The sequence below is a fragment of the Nematolebias whitei genome, chromosome 12 (genome assembly GCF_014905685.2).
Source record: "Nematolebias whitei isolate Nwh7 chromosome 12, NemWhi1, whole genome shotgun sequence".
In the NCBI taxonomy this organism is placed as follows: Eukaryota; Metazoa; Chordata; class Actinopteri; order Cyprinodontiformes; family Rivulidae; genus Nematolebias; species Nematolebias whitei.
The window spans coordinates 41,109,925-41,128,189 of record NC_056509.1 but is presented as its reverse complement, the minus strand read 5'-3'; the positions used below and the strand labels follow the sequence as shown (position 1 = coordinate 41,128,189).

The 18,265-nt window shown below is 39.5% G+C and overlaps 1 protein-coding gene across 1 annotated transcript in view; it reads right to left on the bottom strand.

Moving 5' to 3' along the window:
* Positions 1–621: 621 nt before the first annotated feature.
* The window catches only part of lama2 (laminin, alpha 2), an 87,313-nt gene continuing 69,669 nt past the window's right edge, over positions 622–18,265 (bottom strand). The window contains exons 39-52 of the mRNA XM_037685915.1: positions 14,820–14,971; positions 14,553–14,729; positions 13,303–13,474; positions 10,519–10,611; positions 8,163–8,275; positions 6,990–7,083; positions 5,698–5,793; positions 5,186–5,266; positions 4,986–5,063; positions 3,108–3,186; positions 2,249–2,374; positions 2,038–2,168; positions 1,081–1,300; positions 622–837 (exon numbers count right to left, since the gene is read on the bottom strand). Of these exons, the coding sequence (XP_037541843.1) occupies positions 668–837; positions 1,081–1,300; positions 2,038–2,168; positions 2,249–2,374; positions 3,108–3,186; positions 4,986–5,063; positions 5,186–5,266; positions 5,698–5,793; positions 6,990–7,083; positions 8,163–8,275; positions 10,519–10,611; positions 13,303–13,474; positions 14,553–14,729; positions 14,820–14,971 (1,782 nt within the window). The 3' untranslated portion in view covers positions 622–667. The remainder of the gene's footprint in view (positions 838–1,080; positions 1,301–2,037; positions 2,169–2,248; positions 2,375–3,107; positions 3,187–4,985; positions 5,064–5,185; positions 5,267–5,697; positions 5,794–6,989; positions 7,084–8,162; positions 8,276–10,518; positions 10,612–13,302; positions 13,475–14,552; positions 14,730–14,819; positions 14,972–18,265) is intronic.

Genomic DNA, 18,265 nt, shown 5'->3' with positions numbered 1-18,265 from the left:
AAAAATAAATCAACAGGACCTGATTTTGAAGCCGTTAGATTTATTAACCAAACCTTACGCAATAAGCAGATTTAGGATTTTTAGCCTTACAGGTAAATAGTTATTTTTTGCACTTCAACTGCGTAAACATTTGAAATCAAAGTGTTTTCTATACTTGTGTTTTAGAACAAATACTGATAAGACGTAATGCTTGGAGACCACAAAACCCAGAACGGCAAATAATTAATTTATGTCCTACGATTGAAGGCCTTAAAATATGTTTTTATAAGTTTAAAACAAATTAAAATCTTCTGAAGTGGAGTTTGATGGAAACATCATCTTAGATGACTCTCTGAACCAGACCGAAGTGGATTCTTGTCTTAAAACGACTCTAGTCGAAACAGTTTCAGAAACCTGCTGTGAAACTTTTGGATGACATCGATCTCACCTGGACAGAACTTTTCCTACATTAAGCCATTCAGAGTTATGACAGCGGAGACATCAGTTTCTTCATCAAACCTTTGAAAAGCAGATTTTGATGCAACAAGACGCTTCCAGGTTCAGTTCTCCTGATTTAAATAAAGTAGGACGGTGGGCCCTGAGAATAAACTACTGAAAATGGATTTGATAAAAGGAGCATGGTTTAGAACAGCACAGCTTCAATCTTTATTTAAAAACAAACTTTTTTTTAGTAGTGTTCAGCAAGTCCAGCTGGACAGGAGAGAGGCTGCACTCCTTTAATCTTCAGGGCCTTGTTGAATTGCACATCCAAGGTCTTGGAGGCCTTCGTGATCTTCAGGTTCTTCATACAGCCTCTAAAGGACCTGCTGGTGGAAACAGCTGCCTGTCGAACGCCAACTGAAAAAAAAAAAATGTTTAGCACACTGACACAAGTATCTCCTAAATTATTTAACCCAAAGTACAGTATTTTATGGCGTATAAGTCAGTTTTTTGCAGAGATTTGTCAGTCCTGCAACTTATACGTCAAAGTAACTTGTTCTTTTTCCTCTCCATGATGAGACTTGTATGCCAGAAAATACAGTAAAGTTCAAGTATTCAGTTTGGCGATTCATTTTATTTAGAATATTATAGCTGTCATACCTGGAAATCCACCAACGTAGATGGGGTCATTGGTGTTGCAGGTGTTGGAGCGTGGATTGGGAGACTGGGCTTTGCTCTGCTTCCCATCAACCACCAGCTCTAGCTTGTGGCGAAGCTTGCTGGCAGTGACTGAATGCCACCGTCCATCACAGAAGCCTTCTCCATCAGGCACATGCTCTGCCGTGATACGACCGGCTCCATTGTCAACGTGGAACAGCAGCTAGAGGAAGGAGAAGGAACATTTTGGAGAAATTCTCTTGGTGGAGTCGAGCTGCTCGGAGGAAGACTCATTTTTTCCAAGAGCAAATGCAGCCAAGATGGTAAAATTGGTTATGAACGAGGAAAAACAAAAGTTTATTTTCAAGAAGATCTATAAACCACATGCAATCTGCTGATTAAGGTATTTTTGTGCAGCCACTAATTAACTGGGGGGCGGGGGGGGGCAAAAATTATGAAAGTTTGCTTCATTTTAAATGACAGAAGCTTCCTCTTAAATAGACCCTTTGCTAATTAACTATCATCTCCACAAATTGGCATTTTTGAGAAGGCCTAAAAAAAAAAAACCTAATAAATTAACAGAACATGACCCCCCCCCACCAGAATTTTCATTGCCAACTATAGCTGTCTCTATGAAATCACACACATATGAAGGTGTAAAATCATCAAATTCACATGAGCCAGATTACATGTAAAAACATCCTAATCTCATTTGAGTTAATCTGTTAAACTAAGAATGGAAAGCGATGAGGAATGGATGCTCCTCGTGTTTTGCCATTCCACACAACCCTCCTTCAAAAGTTCCTTTTAGATTAAATGCCTGTAACCAACAGCTAATAAATGATTTCTAATGTACATTTTACCAATTAAAATGTTTAATTAAAACATATTTTACAGTTTGAGCCTAAATCTGATAAATTAGTGAGTGCATTTAGCAAACTGTTGAAAGAAATGGAGTACCTTGCCCTGGACAATCTCCAGACCCAGTCCGTCATTGGCCTGGCTACTGACAGTCAGGAGCACGCCGTTAGTTCTACTGGTGCGAAACTCCAACGCTATCGACACGTCCAAGCCCACCCTGTAGGAGGCAACTGGACAAAGACGGGAAACGTTTTATCAGCACAGCTGCTCAGTAACAACTAACAGCTGGTTAAAATGTGTGGCAGCTCACCTGCTTCCAAATACCCAGTGCCATCGAAATATGTTCCCGCTTCAGTCGCAACGAAACATCTCCCAACCATGTGACTGGAAGTGGGCGTGGCCATGCTCAGTTTGAAGTCCTCCAGCTCAGAACGACCTGAGACAGGCAGTAGGATTAAACTCAGATGAGTATATTTGCGTACCGTATTTTTCGCCATATAAGTTGTACCTTTTGCATAAATGTACAAGTCCTGCAACTTATACACCGAAGCAACTAATATGTTTTTCCCCAAATTTATAACCCAACTTTTGGCCGAGATCTGACGATTTCATTTATTCTGACATGAAAAATGTTTAACATTACCATATGCAGCTGCTAGAGGGCCCTCGAGCCATATGGCAAGTGTGGCATTAATAGGTAAAAGTGGCTATTAATGAGACACTTGGCTTGCCATACCAAGCCACATTCGTCTCGCTCCAGAACTCCTGGAGCAAACGTCAAACCAGCTTCATTTCACCGCGCCGCCCAGGAGAAATGCAGCTGATTTGATCATTAAAGTGCATTTATTAAGGAAAAGTTCAACTAAGACACACCTTTACTATAATGTTGCGCAAACAATTGTTTTTAAGTGTTAATCTTGTTAAATTCTTGTTAAAGTCCTCCCGTGCACGCTCCCGCAATTTTGGCAACCAATCGATTTTTGGCACACCGGCCCACGTTTCCAGGTGGTCTGCGGTGACGCAATCATTACAACTTATACGGCAAAGTGACTTTAATTATGTTTTTTTCCCCCACTTTATTAGACATTTTTGCACTGATGTGACTTGTGCTGCGAAAAATACGGTAACTATGGTGACCAGTAAATCCCATGACATGCAGGGATCCATACCTGCGGAAGCAGACTTGACGCTCACAGGACTTCCAGCCATCTTGAAGTTACGCATGCATCCATTGATACTGTAGAGAATCTGGGAAAGGAAAAACAAAATTTAGTTAACTTTCACAAACCTCTATTTTGTGAGTAAATCTGATTATAAATCATACTGATAACCACTTTAGTTTAATACTCTAAACATCAGAACCACAACAAAGTTGCTTTTTTCCCATAGCCTTCTCATTTTAACCCCAACAACAAACTCATGAAAGATAAGAGAAAAGTAAGACATTACATATAAGCAGATATACACACACCAACCACAGTGCAGTCTGTTCAGAGTGATCTACAATCTGTGCAGTTAATGTCACCACCTTCAATGGAAGGATTCATTGTTCTCATTCTAAACCCAATAATTCAGATTTCTGAGATTAGCTGCCCAGAAGTAGTACAAGAGGTTAGCTAGCGCCATTCCACCCACAGATTTGAGCCTAAGACTTGATGGCCCGGACTGGGTGGTTTCTTGTTCCAAAGGAAATCCAGAGTTTCTAATGCCCTGAAGATCGGCCATCAGTGGTTATGGGCTAAGGTCTATGTCTTCATTTTTATGGGTCTGGAGATTGGACATGGTGATTTGTAGACTGCGATGGGTACTGGGTATTTGCATTTTTCCACATTTTCCTATCAGAGCACTTCGTTCTCAGACTGCAGGTTTACTTGTGGTTCCTAGAGTTTCCAAAAACAGAATGGGAGGAAGATCTTTCAGTTATCAGGCTCCTCTCTTGTGGAACTTACTTCCAGTTTCTGTCTGTGAGGCTGACACATCATCTACTTTTAAGATTAGACTTAAGACTTTCCTTTTTGATAAATCCTATAGTTAGGGTTGGCTTGGGTTTCCTGAGCTATCGCTTATTTGCTGCTATAGGCTTAGACTGCTGGAGGACAAACTAAGCCACATTTCTTGACTCTGCTGCTTACTCTACCTGTTTTGTATTTGTATTTATTTTTCTATGCGTGACGTGTGTTTTTGTATTTCTTGTAATAGGGGGACACCTGGACCTGCACCTGCCATTCTGTGTTCGTTGTTTCTACTTCCTGTCCTCTCAAACCAGCCGGTCAAAGCAGCTCGTCCTGAGCCCGTTTCTGCTGGAGCTTTCTTCCTGTTAAAAGGGAGTTTTTTCTTTCCACTGTTGCCTTTTGTGCTTGCTCAGGATGAGAGACAAAGTGAAGATTCAACATGTCTGCTGTCTTCCTTAGAGAACTTTTACTAATTGGCTTTTCTATGTATGTGAATGTTTCTGTTCAGTGCCCTGAGACAACTTTTATTGTGATTTGCCACTATATAAACAAACTGAATTAAATTGGATTGTAGAGTAGTTTGAACATACTTGCTTTCATCCCTGTGAGGAAGGTGCTACATGGCTGTGCTAATGCTATAGTTAGCCTTCAGCACCAAAGGGTGCGGTCAAAGAAAATGTTCGCTCTTTCTAACTAAACGCATTTCTGGTCTGAAACTGTGTCACCCCATCATGGAGGCTGCCTTCCCTTGATTTGGTGTGATCCGTCCACAGCAGCCAAGCACTTCGCTACATCAGCTTGCATGCTAGTTAGCTGCACTGTCGAGATCAAATAGTCCCACTTTTTGTAGAGCGATTGTTTTCTTACAGCGGTTTTGGAGCAATCACCACTTCCTTCTTAACAGACTCTTGAAATATATTTTAGTCACATTCAGTGAAACATGTTCCATCCTGTGCAAACCCACCAGAAGTCCCCCCCCCCCCCCCCCCCCCTCCACACAACTACAGAAAACACAAAAAAATGTACTAAACTGGAACATTTTTAACCGACTGATTTGTTGATGTTTAACTTGTTGAGAATAGTGGCTTCATTTACCGGTCCGATTCTCTTGGTAGTGTAGTTCTGTGGCAATCCACCAACATACAGGGTTCCCACCACATCCAACAGGTCCGCCTGACAGAAGACAAACATTAATTATTACAAAATAATAGTTAAACAGGATTAGTGGCTGATATTAAGTATCAATATTAAAGCTTACTTGTATAAAAAAGGATTACAGTTTGAAAATATTGTACCTTTTTTGGGCTGCTCATCTTTTTGCTGTACCGCCCATCAACAATTAAGAAACCTTGCTGCTTGTCACGATTCACACGGATCTAAGGAGAAATGAAGCAGGCTATATGGTCATGGAGGGAAAAGCCAGAAGTTGTCTATCAATAAGAAATGTGCCTTATTATGTTTTTTCAATGTGTAACGTGGCTGTGAATCTACTTCATAAGACAAAACCATTAAAAAACATTAGTTTCTTAAAGATCTTGTAATTAAGGGTGCATCACGTTTTATCACCGATTTTTAGTTGTATATTAAAAAATCCCCAACGCTACATCCAGAACAAATTCTGTTATGTATGAAATGTTTTATTCTCAAGGTTTTGTTGTTTTTGTGTGTGGATGTGGATTATCCTGAGTATGAATACTAACTTTGAGTACAGGAAATAGTTTATGCTACATTTAGTCAAAATAAGCTGGACAAGATCAGATCGGGGTTTAAAAAGCCCAGTATGACTGAAGGGCTGACGGGCTCGTACCTTGTGCCAGTTGCCGTCATTAATGGATAAAGGAACACAGTCCGAGATGTTTCCATGACCGAGATCATAACCGAGACAAACCAGTCCGTTCTTGATCTGCAGGACAGAGATGGTCACAGTGAACACACAAACACAGATGGTATTTATTTATTTTAGCAAATGAAACAAAGCAGCTAGAACCATAATTGCCGGTGTATAAGCCGCTACTTTACTCACACTTTGGCCCCCCGGTCTACATGCAGGAGTGGCTAATTTATGTATTTTTTAAATAATTTATATTTTAATTTGACAGGCTTCCTGTCGCTGAATAACATTTTCCTTTGACAGAGCTGGGCTGCTTGGCGCCCACCCCTCTTGGGGGCGGGCTTAATTTGACACGGCTCAGGTAATCGCATGTATCAAACCTCTTGCTCATGATTTTCCTACCCATAACTCCACCCACTCTGTCATGTGACCAGAAGTCTAATCTTTATGACCACTGAGGTACTTTCGAGAACCCATCCTCCAAGATAGACGTGCGTTAACGAGGCTACCTGTTTACAGTAAGCAAAGGTAAAGAAATCTGACCAATAAAATTACTGGACAGGTCACAGTGGACCAGTGAAACTTCTGATCACTAGCTACTGTAAATGTTAATGCACTCGCACTAAATTCTTCAGCTCAGTTACTGTATTTTACGCCTCATGCACAGACTTTGTTCATGTGTTCAGCGATAATGGAAAACGCACGGAGAATGTCTTATGACGCAGCTTTCGAGTTAAAAGTGATCGATCTGGCTGTCGAAGAAGGAAACGGAGCTGCCGCCCGTCAGCTTTGCATCAACGAGTCGATGGTCAGATGGAGACGCAAAGCAGTCAAGTCTGGTACACGTTTTAATAAAAGTTTTAAAATTCTTTCTATGTGACATGCTTCTGTTTATGGCAAATATGTGTTTAAATACCGGTACCTCTTTTAAGCTCGCATCCGGACACGGAGCGGAGACAACGACCGGGAGGGGCTCTCCCCACTCCCCTTCTGTCATGAGCTCAGAGGAGGAGGAGTCGTGTCAGATTTATTTTTAAAGCAGTCTATGAAACGCCATCTGGTGGCTGATTCTTGTACTACAACAAGAGCTGCGCATGATGCCAGGAGCTGGGTACAGATTCTGATAACAGTGGACACCTGCGTCTTATGTTCAGAATTATGTTTTACCTTAAATTCAGTATGCGTGGCTTACAGTCAGATGGGTTCTGTAACCCGGCAATTACGGTACTACTGTGATCTGAACCTCACTGAGAACAGGTGATGCTCACCTGTATGGAAACAAAGTCAGCGTGGTTGATTCTGGCCATGTACAGAACGAGACCAGACTGCTCCTTTGTCCTCAGCTCGAAGTCCAGAATCAGTCTGAGACAGACAGACAGACAGACAGACAGACATATTAAGTCAGGCTTCGAGTAATAAAACAAAAAGAAGGAAATGTCTAGTCTTGAATTAAATGATTTTCAGGTCTTTTAAATATTAAATATTAGGTCTAGGAGACGACTTCTGCTGTGAGTTGTGTCTATATAAATAAACTGAATTTAATTGAAAATCATATTTACTTTAGACAGCAACTGGCTTATTAGATTATTTATTTTAACGGCACCTTATCCACTAATAAGTCATTTTCCTCACAAATTTCAAATGTGGTCCCTCCTTTCCCTGAATGTCACAATATATAGAATGCAAATATATATATATTTTTAATCTCAATAAAGACAAGGAGAGGTGGAAAGGAAGCAACTGTGGAACAAGTAACCACACAAATATCGGAGTTATGGCGTTTATATGATGTTCAGTCTACAAACTTAAAGCTACAACGTTAAAATAACAGAAGTGAATAAATGCAGTAATCTTAATTATCATAATGGCTGTAATGCTGACCTCAAACTGAGGACAATTAATTATGGGCACAAGGAACATTAGGAAGGTATATCCTGACTATTGGGCACTGGAGGAAATGCAACTTCTGAACAGGTCATCTCAAAATGAAAACGTAAAAAAAACAAAAACAAAAGTAAATAGGAATATATTTGCTTAACATTTAGTTTAGGTTTGTTAAAAGATTTCTTTATACTAAATGGAGAAAAAATTACTTTCATATTTGTGCATAAACCAACTCAGATGACTAGAATACGCTTAGAATTAAACTAAAACGGTATTACTGTACTTTTTATTTACTCGTTACTATTTTTTCCATCGGACACAAACCAACAAGGGCTGTGATGAGTCCACTCATGTTCTATGAACCAGTTGTCCTGTATTTTATTAAGTGTGGCTCTCAGTGTGAGGAAAAACAACTGGTGGGCTTCACCGTGTTCTACACGTGACCACTTTACATCTACAGATCCTTCTACTGTGGTCATTTCCTGCCGTGCTAGAAAGCAGAAGAACAATTAAGAGGAAAAAATCATGTAAAATAAATACTTTTCTACGAAACGTACCTCTCTCTAACTTTGGTGTCATCGAAGGCGAAGCTCATGTGACTGTTTCTGGTCAGTCCAAACTGATACGCCTCCTCGAGTGCCACCGGGGCCGCAGCTGAAGCGCAAGAATCCTGGAGATTGGACAGAACCTGTCAGCTCCACAAACAAGGTCTCACAACACTGCTCCAGTTTCCAGTCGTCACCAGCAGCCGTAACGGCCAGGTTCAACGGCTGCCAATCACACTAATAGGGTTCCTGTTTCTGCTCTGGACCAGAGCTATTCATAGATCATAACGGGTCATTAAACACCACACTGGTATACTTACAACATAAATATATTTAAATATGTATATACATATTTAAATTTACACCAAAATACACAAAAGCATCAAAAAGTAGTGATAATTTACCTTTGAATTAAAAAAATACACTTAAAATGCTGTTAGGATTCTGTAAAATAATTTTATTCTGATTATTTCAGAAAGTAATTTCTGTTTCCTCCACAGCATTCCCACTCTTTGCGTCAGGTGGTCTCTTTCCAAGAAAGTCTTCCATTATTTTTTTATGTTGGATATTTTAGTTTGCTTTAAGAGTTTTTACTACCTCTTTTATATTGCAGTTCCACAAATGACCACCAGATGTCAGTATTGTAATATGTTTAGTCACATACACACACTACCTCTCTTTTCTCCTCTTTTTAATCCCCGTCATATTGTCCCATTAGAAGTTCTTGATTTATCATATGAGACCTTTTCTCTGTTTGGTACTAATTTTACATATTATTTCTACTCTTCTAAAAAGACGTTTTTAACTTTATTCCTTCCTCTCCAGTTTTCCCCCTACAAACCACTCATCCCTGTTTTAATCTTAGATTCCTCTCCTTTCTTTAGCTCTGAGCTACTTGAGCTTTGCCTGGTTTTATTTCCTCCCACAATCCATTATCTGTTACTTAAACCTCGGAGCTTGCTTTTTTAACTCTTCTACAACCAGCCCAGGTTTCCTGCCTGTTTGCCTTCTTTCTTCTGCTGCTTCCATTTTCCTTTTCTGCCATTTCCTAGTCAGTTCTTTAAGGATGAGAGTTTCATGCTGTGTTCTTTTCAGCTCAACTTTTTCCACCTGGTCACATCCTCTCCATCTTTTCCCCTATTCGTCACTTTGTCCACTCTTCAGCCTTAGCTTTGATCCATTTCCATCTCCTCTTTTATATATATCTGATACTCTGTCCTCTACAGTCCTGATATATTTTCCTTTTTTACTTCCTCTTCTGATCCATGTGTTCTGTTCTCATCCAAGAACCATCACCTTCCTCGCTTTTTACATCCTGATGCCTTATTTTTGTTTAGTAAAAACTCGTTTCTTTTCATCTCTTGAATATGCGCCACCTGTTAAGTGCTCCCCCTGCTTTTTATTCTTCCTGTTCGAGTGCGAGACAAAGTTAGTATAAGAGGGGATCTGAAAGGCTGCATGTGCCCATCTCCATCCCTCTCTTGTTCCTTTTCAAGTGAAGACACCCCCCAGACTGTGACCTTGCTTTGTTACAGCTGACACTCACCTCTTATCTCATTCCGCCCTCATATCCGCTCCTCCTCCTCATGCTCCCATTCTTCTTTTTCTTATGCTTCCCCTATCTAACAAGAAAGAGATGTCACTTGTTCTGGAGCCCTTTCCTTTCCTCGCCAACTCTTCTCCGTCTTTTCATTAAGCCAACAAAAGGCGAGCGCTGTTCTGTACAGAAAGCCCCCCCTCCCCCTCCAAAGCTGCACCTTTTCTCTCCACCCTGTCCTCTGCCTTCTCCCCTCTTTCATTCATTCCTCTCATCCCTTCTGCAGCTTTCCATTTAGCTCAAAATAGGAGGATGGTTTTCTATTCATGTCTTTGGTTGGAGGTCACATCAACAGAATCAGAAGTCTGTACTGTGCAGAAGAACCCGAGTGTTGAACAGAGTCGCCACCAATTTATGCATTTTATAAAGTAAGATCCATAAAAAGAAAGACCTAAATATACGATCTGGTCAATTTGAAGACTAGATAATATAACGGTTTGAAAATTCCAAATTTCAGACGTTCATGGAAATATTTCCCAGAAAATAGAAACTTTTGTGCATTTCTTGAAAACAAACAACAAAAAAACGTTTGTAAGCTCAATCATCCAGGCAGATAAATACAAAAAAGGTTAAATCAAACTGTCCAGATGACCTTATTTAACCTCGTTTGTATTTCTTGAAAACCTTTGCAGATTGTATTTTGTATCAAAGTGTCACATCCGACTCCCTAACAGGAATGAATTGAGACCTGAAGAGCAGGTCTTTTATAGAATCGACTCTAAATATCAAGATGCAGACTACGCATCTGTGTGTAGGTGTGGCTGTGTGTACCAAGTCTGTGCTGGGATCCAGTTTAGCAGTGGGCAGCGCTGCAGCAACAGGTGAAGTGGGCGTAACAGCAAGTGGAACAGGGGGCGTGGCTTCCTACGGGTCGGCAAAAAGCAGGAAAGGAGCGTTTAATGACAGCACAAAAAGTCAAAGTGATGACTGCTTTAGGAATGGTCATGAAAGTTATAAAACATGAAGATCAAGTTTCAAAACAATAATTTGTATCTCCACTATATTGTGTGAGAAATTACTCATCTAGTACCGTATTTATCAGACTAAGTCGCTGTTTTTTTTTCATAGTTGGGCCAGTCCTACGACTAATATTCCGAAGCGACTTGTAAACATTTTTTCCCATATTCATAAAGCAATTTTTGACCGACGCTTTAAATGTTCATTCATACTGACATGAACCAGAGTAAACTTTACCAATTGCAGTCGCTAGAGGCGCGAGAGGGCCGTGGGCTTACGTATGTAATTACCCAGTACCTTTTTTTCTGTTAGAGCCCAACAAAATTAATTTCAATGTGAATCTTTGATATAATTTCTGACGTAGGCTGCTAATCAGAACTGTAAGGATTGTGAAAATGTTCACAAGGCATTGTAGAAATATGCTAACGAGATTATAAACCAGAGAAAATGACGGCTCCATCCACAGCTGTCGATACCTTTGGTTCATAAAATAAACCCAGCGGTGCTTTATATTGTTCAAACTGTGACACACTGGACCACTCATAAGAGCAAAGTAAAAACAAATACTGTCCATTTTCCTGCACTTTCAGGCAAAATGAAGTTAATTTGCTGCAGTAACCAGAGTTTATCTTGCAGACGGGGGCTCAGGACTCCAGTTTCTCACAGTCTGGAGTCTATTTCATAAAGCTGACTAACTTGGACCCATAAAGCAACAGACCTCAGAGTTATAGCTGCAGCGCCACAGTTCTTTGGCTCCGCTTCATGATCAATGTTCCTTAAGAGGTGTAGCTGAGCAGCTAAGTGGGTAACTGGTAATCTATAGCTAATGTAGGACATTTATTAAATATGTGAAATGCCCATCTCAAAACAAGTAGTGTGTATTTTATAACTGACTGCCTGGCGGCTTTTTTAACATAGTGGCTAAATATTAGTTCAGAGCATTTGGCTTCCGTGCACTCATAAAATCATAAACAGCATCCACAGTTAGCCTAGCGGAGGGCTATGGCTCCGCAATGCCTGACAAGCTGCCAAAGGTGGCGTTTAGTGACTCAAGGCTAAAGAGACCATAAAGAAGAGGTAATGGGCTGTACAAGTACTGTGTGATAAATCGCCCGGCTAGCACAGAGCGCCATGGCTGCATGTCAGAGAGACACAGGGGCGCGTTGGAGCACGAACGTTCCCAAAACCAGAATATGGTGGAGCGAGGTGTCGTCAGTTCCTACAGATTCTTTGTTTCTACATGAGTTTATGATAAAAACAAATGCACTTTGCTGGCATCTGGTTTAGTGCATATTAAAAAATAAACTGTCTATATGAAAGTAACGCATAAACTAATGAAAATGATGTGTGAACGCTTATTGCTGAAGAACTCGCTAAAAAAACAGCTGAAATTAGCTAAGAACATGCTGAAATGTAGCTGAAATGGAAGAACAAGTCTAAGTGGGCAGAAGAAAGCAAAAAGAATACATATTCACTGACTTAGATTTAAATAAGCACAAAAATAGCTGAGAAGTAGCTGAAAAGGCAGAATGAAGTGAAAGGAACTGAGAAAAGCTGCAAAAATGTGTAATTAGCTGAAAAAGCTAAATTTAGCACAAAACAGCTAAAAAGTAGCTGAAACAGAAAAAGCTGAAATAAGCTGAAATTAGCAGAAAGAATTTAATTAGACTGAAAGTAGCTGAAATTAACACAAAAAAATTAAATTTATCTGAAAACGTCTGAAATTAGCTAAAAATTATTAAAAAAAATAAAATTAATAAAAGGTAGCTGAAAAGGTAGAACTAGCAAAACAAAGCAGAAGAACACGTTTGCCCAGTTAGGATAAAAGAAGCAAAAAATAGCACAAAGACGTGGAAATTATCTGAAAAAATCTGAAATTGGAAAAAAAAAAAAAAAAAAAACAGCTGAAAAGTAGCTAAAAAGGCAGAAAGCTTAAATTATGAGAAGGAAGTTTAAGGCACATTTTTGCTGAATGAGGTTGAAGAAGTTTAAATGATTGCAAAAAAATGTGGAATTAGCAGAAAAAGCTAAAATTAGCATAAAAACAGCTAAAAGGTAGCTGAAATAGCAGAAATAAACTGAAAGGAGCATAAAAAGCTGAAATTAGCAGGAAGAAGTAAGAAGCAGCACAAAAATGCTGTGGTTAGCAGAAAGAATCCGAAAGGAGCACAAAACAGCTGGAAAAAACAGCTGAAATTAGAAGTAGCTAAAAAAGTTTAAATTTGCAGAAGGAAGCTGAAAGAAGCAGTAAAAGGTTGTAAACAGATCTGTAGGATGTACAATGAGCTCACTTCATTTTCTATGAGGAAAAAACGTCAAAAAAGGCTAAATATTTAAAAAAGCTAAAGTTGCACCAATACCAAAAGCCATACTTCTCCTGAATGAGCTGAACGTTTTGATTCATGATTCGTTGAAATAGCAAAAAAATTTGTGGAACAAGAAAGAAGCTGAAAAACGTACAGAAGAAAAATGGATCACAACAGTGTGAATACTTCATAAACATTCACACTATTGATCACTGGATTATTAGAGATCTCCGACTTGTTCAATATTCTGTTGTAGCTTGTTTATAATAAACCCGTGCATACAGTCACTTACAGCAGGGAGACCAGGAGGAGGTGTGATGGGGGCCAGGGTGACTGTTTTTATCTCCTCCTTCCCAGGATCCTCCTCTTCTGGTAGAGGAGGCAGAGGTGGTGGTGGAGCCAGGTTGGGGCACTGGCCAATTTCAGCATTTTCAAAGGAAACAGGCTGGGAGAAATCTGATAATCTGAGAGAACAACAAGCAATTAGATTTAATGACGGTTATAAATTATGGCGAGCTGAAGATCCAGCTCTGTGCAAAGTCTCGAGACGTCTTCCACTTTTGTTGCTCTAAACAAGAGTCTTTCTTGCAGTCTGATGGAGTGGTCTTGATCATTAGCTCTCTTGGATTTGTGAAGGTCTTTCCAGAAGTCTTCTTTAGACATTGTTTAGACTTCTCATATTTTTTGAACATGACAAGTTGCACAGTTTGTGTACAAATTATAATAAATAAATAAAAATTATAGAAAGTTGAAAAGTGGAGGGAAAAAAGAAAAAGTTTCCATCTTGCAGCAGATTAACAGTATTTAGGAAATCCTCACTTTAAGAATAAGTCATCTTTCAGCTAACAGATCTTTGGAAATCACCTTGTTGGTGCTAAAATATAATTTGAAGTTTGTCAAACTGTTATTTACTAAAACTGTAATTTTGCCGAGTTGTTTGCCATGTGCAGACAAAACACTTTGAGATTCAGAATCTAAGCAATTCACAGATCAGTGCACTGAAAATGAGAAGATGCAACTAAAGAAAAATGTTTATAAAAGGGGTTGCATCAGGTGGGCAACAGACGAATACGTTGATGTAGAAACATCATTTAATTCTGAGTTTATTTATGATACCAGCCAGCTGAAATACAATTCAATAGCTTTTATTGTCAACATTATAACTACTGATTTCCTGTGATTTAATTGCTACTTGTTGATCTAGAAGAATGTGTAAAATTAACTGTCATCCCTGGTCAAATAAATTCAAAGCCACAACTTAGAATATGCTACTTATCATTTCTCTCCCGTTTGAGAACTGATCATATGAATTTGAGGTGTTTTTTAGATTCCCTCCACATTTCTCTGTAAGAAATCTATAAAGTTTGCACAATCAAAACTTGGAATTTAAGGTGATCCCATTTTCTAAGTATAAACACAGAATAAAAATGATCCTATTACCCAAATCCAACATCAAATCTACTTGATTCAACTTATTTAAAAAAAAAAAAAAATCCTTTGGTCTTGCCTTTAAACCTGAAGTTTCCTTAAAGTTTTACGTACACAGCATTAACCATGAGGTTCCAGATGCATCCCCGGAATGGGACGTTGGCTCTGTTGGACGTCTGCTCAACTTCTGCAGGAATACCGCCGAGGAAGACGCGCTGCAAGCTCATCGGCTGGTCATTAGGGAGCGCCGCCTCCCTCTTGGGCTCCTCATCAACCTGAACCGTAAAGAATCTAACGAAGAACAGAAATAAACGCAGAAGCATCAATTAGGTTGAACCACAAACGGAACAAATCTTTGCATTCTCGAGAACATCCACAGACCTGCCAGGCAGCCTCTCTATACGCAGGGAATGCTCTCTGCCATCGTTCAGCATCCCTTGCTCGGGGCGTCTGATGACCCGACGTGGACTGTGGCTTCCGGTAAACATCAAGACCTCGAGGGATCCTTTGTTCAGCATCACTGAGAGGTAGGGCTGCAGAAGATGGAGATAAACTTTATCAAGAGTAGAACATTTTATAAAATCCAGAAGACAAAACATACTTAATTTATGATTTTTAATACTATTTACAGGCCAACTAACAGACTTTATAACAATATGAAGAGCCAGTCCATTCTACTGATGGATTTTAATCAGAGGTGTTGAATTTTATTATTGAGCCTGTGAATGTTTGCGACTACTTTGCAAACAGCATTCACAGAGGAGCCTCCAAAGTGTCTGAAATGTTCTCAGCAGTGCTTAATTTGAGCTGGATCCTGCCAGAACAAGATTCAGGAACGCCCTTATTTTGACAGGGTGCATTCCGGTAACCTTTACAAGGATCCGGTAACTCACAGGCTTACTAATTAATAATAAAATTATGAATAAATACGATGGCCTTTAACGAATATAACTTATATTGGATATGTGAACTGAAAATAATTACATAAACACTAATTTTAAACACAACCGTCGCATATGAGCTGCCTCTTCAAGTAAGCATTTCTGCCTCTACCCTTGAAAAACTCTCAGCCTTTAAAAGAGTGGTGGTGGTGACAGGTTCAACCTTTATACAGGTTAATCCCATTGAGCCTAGGGGGACGGACTCATTTACAAGAGACCTGAAACGTGTAGTCAAACAGTGAATTAATCGGAGAAGAGTTGACTCGGAACCATCAAATAAGGGGGATGAGGGCTAGGGTGCTTGAAGCGTAGTGTTTACAACTGTAGGTGTATGTAGATGTTTAACAACCCGTTAAAATAAACCAAAATGCAGGAAATTGCATCTACTTTATTCAAAATTTTCTAAAGGATGACCCACCGACCCCCCCCCCCCTCTTTATGGGAATGTTTTATTCACGTTTTATCGAGTCTCTTAACTTTTATCTTCATCTGTTGGTTTGGACTTTTGACATGTAAAAACAGGAACAAACTCTCAGGGATAGTCAGGATGTGCAGCAAAACTGCTGGCATAGCCCTACAGAACCTCACTGACCTACAGAACCTCACTGACCTACAGAACCTCACTGACCTACACAAGGCGAGGTCAGTGAACAAGGCCAGGCTGATTCTGGCAGATCCTGATCATCCACTCCATGATGAGTTCAGGTTGCTTCCATCTGGACGCAGGTATCTGCTGCCCAGATGTAGAAGAACAGACTAAAAACATCATTCATCCCTGTAGAGATCAGGCTTCTCAACAAACGGTGATGATTTACTGTTATTTTAATGTCTCAATGTCTAGTATGGATTTTGGTGCGCCTACTGACTGTGAAACAAATTGCCCCTTGGGGATAATAAAGATTCTTGAATTTGAACTTTGCGATTGTTCTATAAAAGCAACCAGCAGTTGATTCTTGCAAAACCATAAAGAGCTCAGTAAAAATGCATGGCTTTCAAACTTTTAACTGACCTCATTTGTAAAAGCTAATACGACTGTCCAGTTATTAGTTTTAAACTCCATGTGCTGTTCCAAATGCTAAACAAAGACAGTAACTGCTGTGAAATAGTACCAGCTCAGTGAAAGTTAATTGGTAATCATTAGTAGTTGCCATCCGTGTCATTTTCACAAATAGGGATCAATACAATGGCGCCCCCCTTTAAAGAAACCTTACATTCATGTTGCTGTATTGATGGGTGTCAGGAGAGAGAACAAACGTGCAGTAAAAGGTGAACAGGAAGTAAAACACTGGGTTTAGAGAAAAAAATGAGAAATTTGAGATGAGCAAGAAGCAGATAGAAATACGGGAAATGAACCTGCGAGGATGAAAGAATAACACGAGGTGAGAGGAAGAGAGAGGAGGAGATAATGGGGGGTGGGGGGAGATGAGAGGGCAGAGAGCAAAGCAGCGATTGGTCGGGAGAGAAAGAGTGAGACAGTCACCGAGGTGTTAGAGAGCAGTGGTGCGGGGTCAGGCTAATTTGAATTTTAATTCACTGTGTGCCAGAGGGCGAAGTGGGAGACAATTTACCACCTGAAAATGGAATTTCAATTTAAGGTCGGGGACAAATTGAACCGAGATGTAGCTACAACACGGCGCTCACTGCACCGGCTCACACTCAGCCGCCGATACAAAAAGGGATGTACAGGCAGAGGAGCAGACGCATGTCGAACATACAGACAAAAGCAACAGTTCACAGATAAACTTATAAAAATTAAACACGGTGAAGGACAGACATTCAGGAGCATGGAGGTGGTATAAATATGTTTAAAATGAAACAGCGCAGGGTGGAAAGAAGCAAAAACACTTTCCATACAAAAACTGGACAACCTGCACTTCAGTGAACAAAGTATGCTTTATGTCAGTATTTTTGAAAGTGGGGGGCCCAAGCCCCCTGGGGGAGCCCAGAAAGATGGAGGGAAGGAGGAAAAAAGAAGCAAAAAAGAAGCAAAAATAAAAAATAGTAATAATAATAATAATAATAATAATAATAATAAATGCCCACTAGGGCAATCTGTATCTGTCATTTCCAGATAAACACGCTTGAGAGGTTAGATTTGTTTTGTTTGTTCTTCTGGTCAACAGTTTGTTGAAAAGTTGTTGTTTTTCAGTGGAAATATAATACACTGTTTAAAACATGTTAGTTAATAACATTTTTATGCTCACCGGCTGTAATAATTAATTGAATATAGTGAATAAAAGTTAAAACATTCTAAAAGTTGATGTTTCTTTACATATTTTGTAGCATTGTTTGTAGGTTTGTGAAGGGGGCCTCGGCCAGAAGCTAATGCCGTTTGGGGGGCCATGGCATGGAAAAGTTTGGGAACCTCTGCTTTATATTATCCTGAAATTAGAAATCTAATTTTGTTTTATCTTGTTGGTATATCTTTTTTTTAAACTAATGATTCAAGCACCAAGAGCAATAACTTCTAAATCGGGGTTATCAAAGTTTTGGGGTTCAGGGACCCCCTCATAACTCTCATGTTTATTAAATAATTATCTTCAATTTGTTTCTTTAATGCAATGAAACTATTTGTGTAACATAAATACTTAAGACCTGTTCTTTAATAGAGTTAATACAATTTTTATACCTTTAAACATGGGGTGTTTGTCATTCAAGACACTTAACAAAATTTTTAATTTCAACTTCCAAAAATTAGAGTTTTGAGAAAATTAACTATCTACAACTACTTTGATGCTGGAACGCAAAAAGCGGGTGGTGAGAGGGGAGGACCTCCTCCAGAAAGTTTTGAATAAAGTAGATGTGATTTCCTGCATTTTGGTGTATTTTAATGGGTTGTTAAACATCTATGCGCTTGTAAAAAAAATAAACATTGCGGACCCCCAA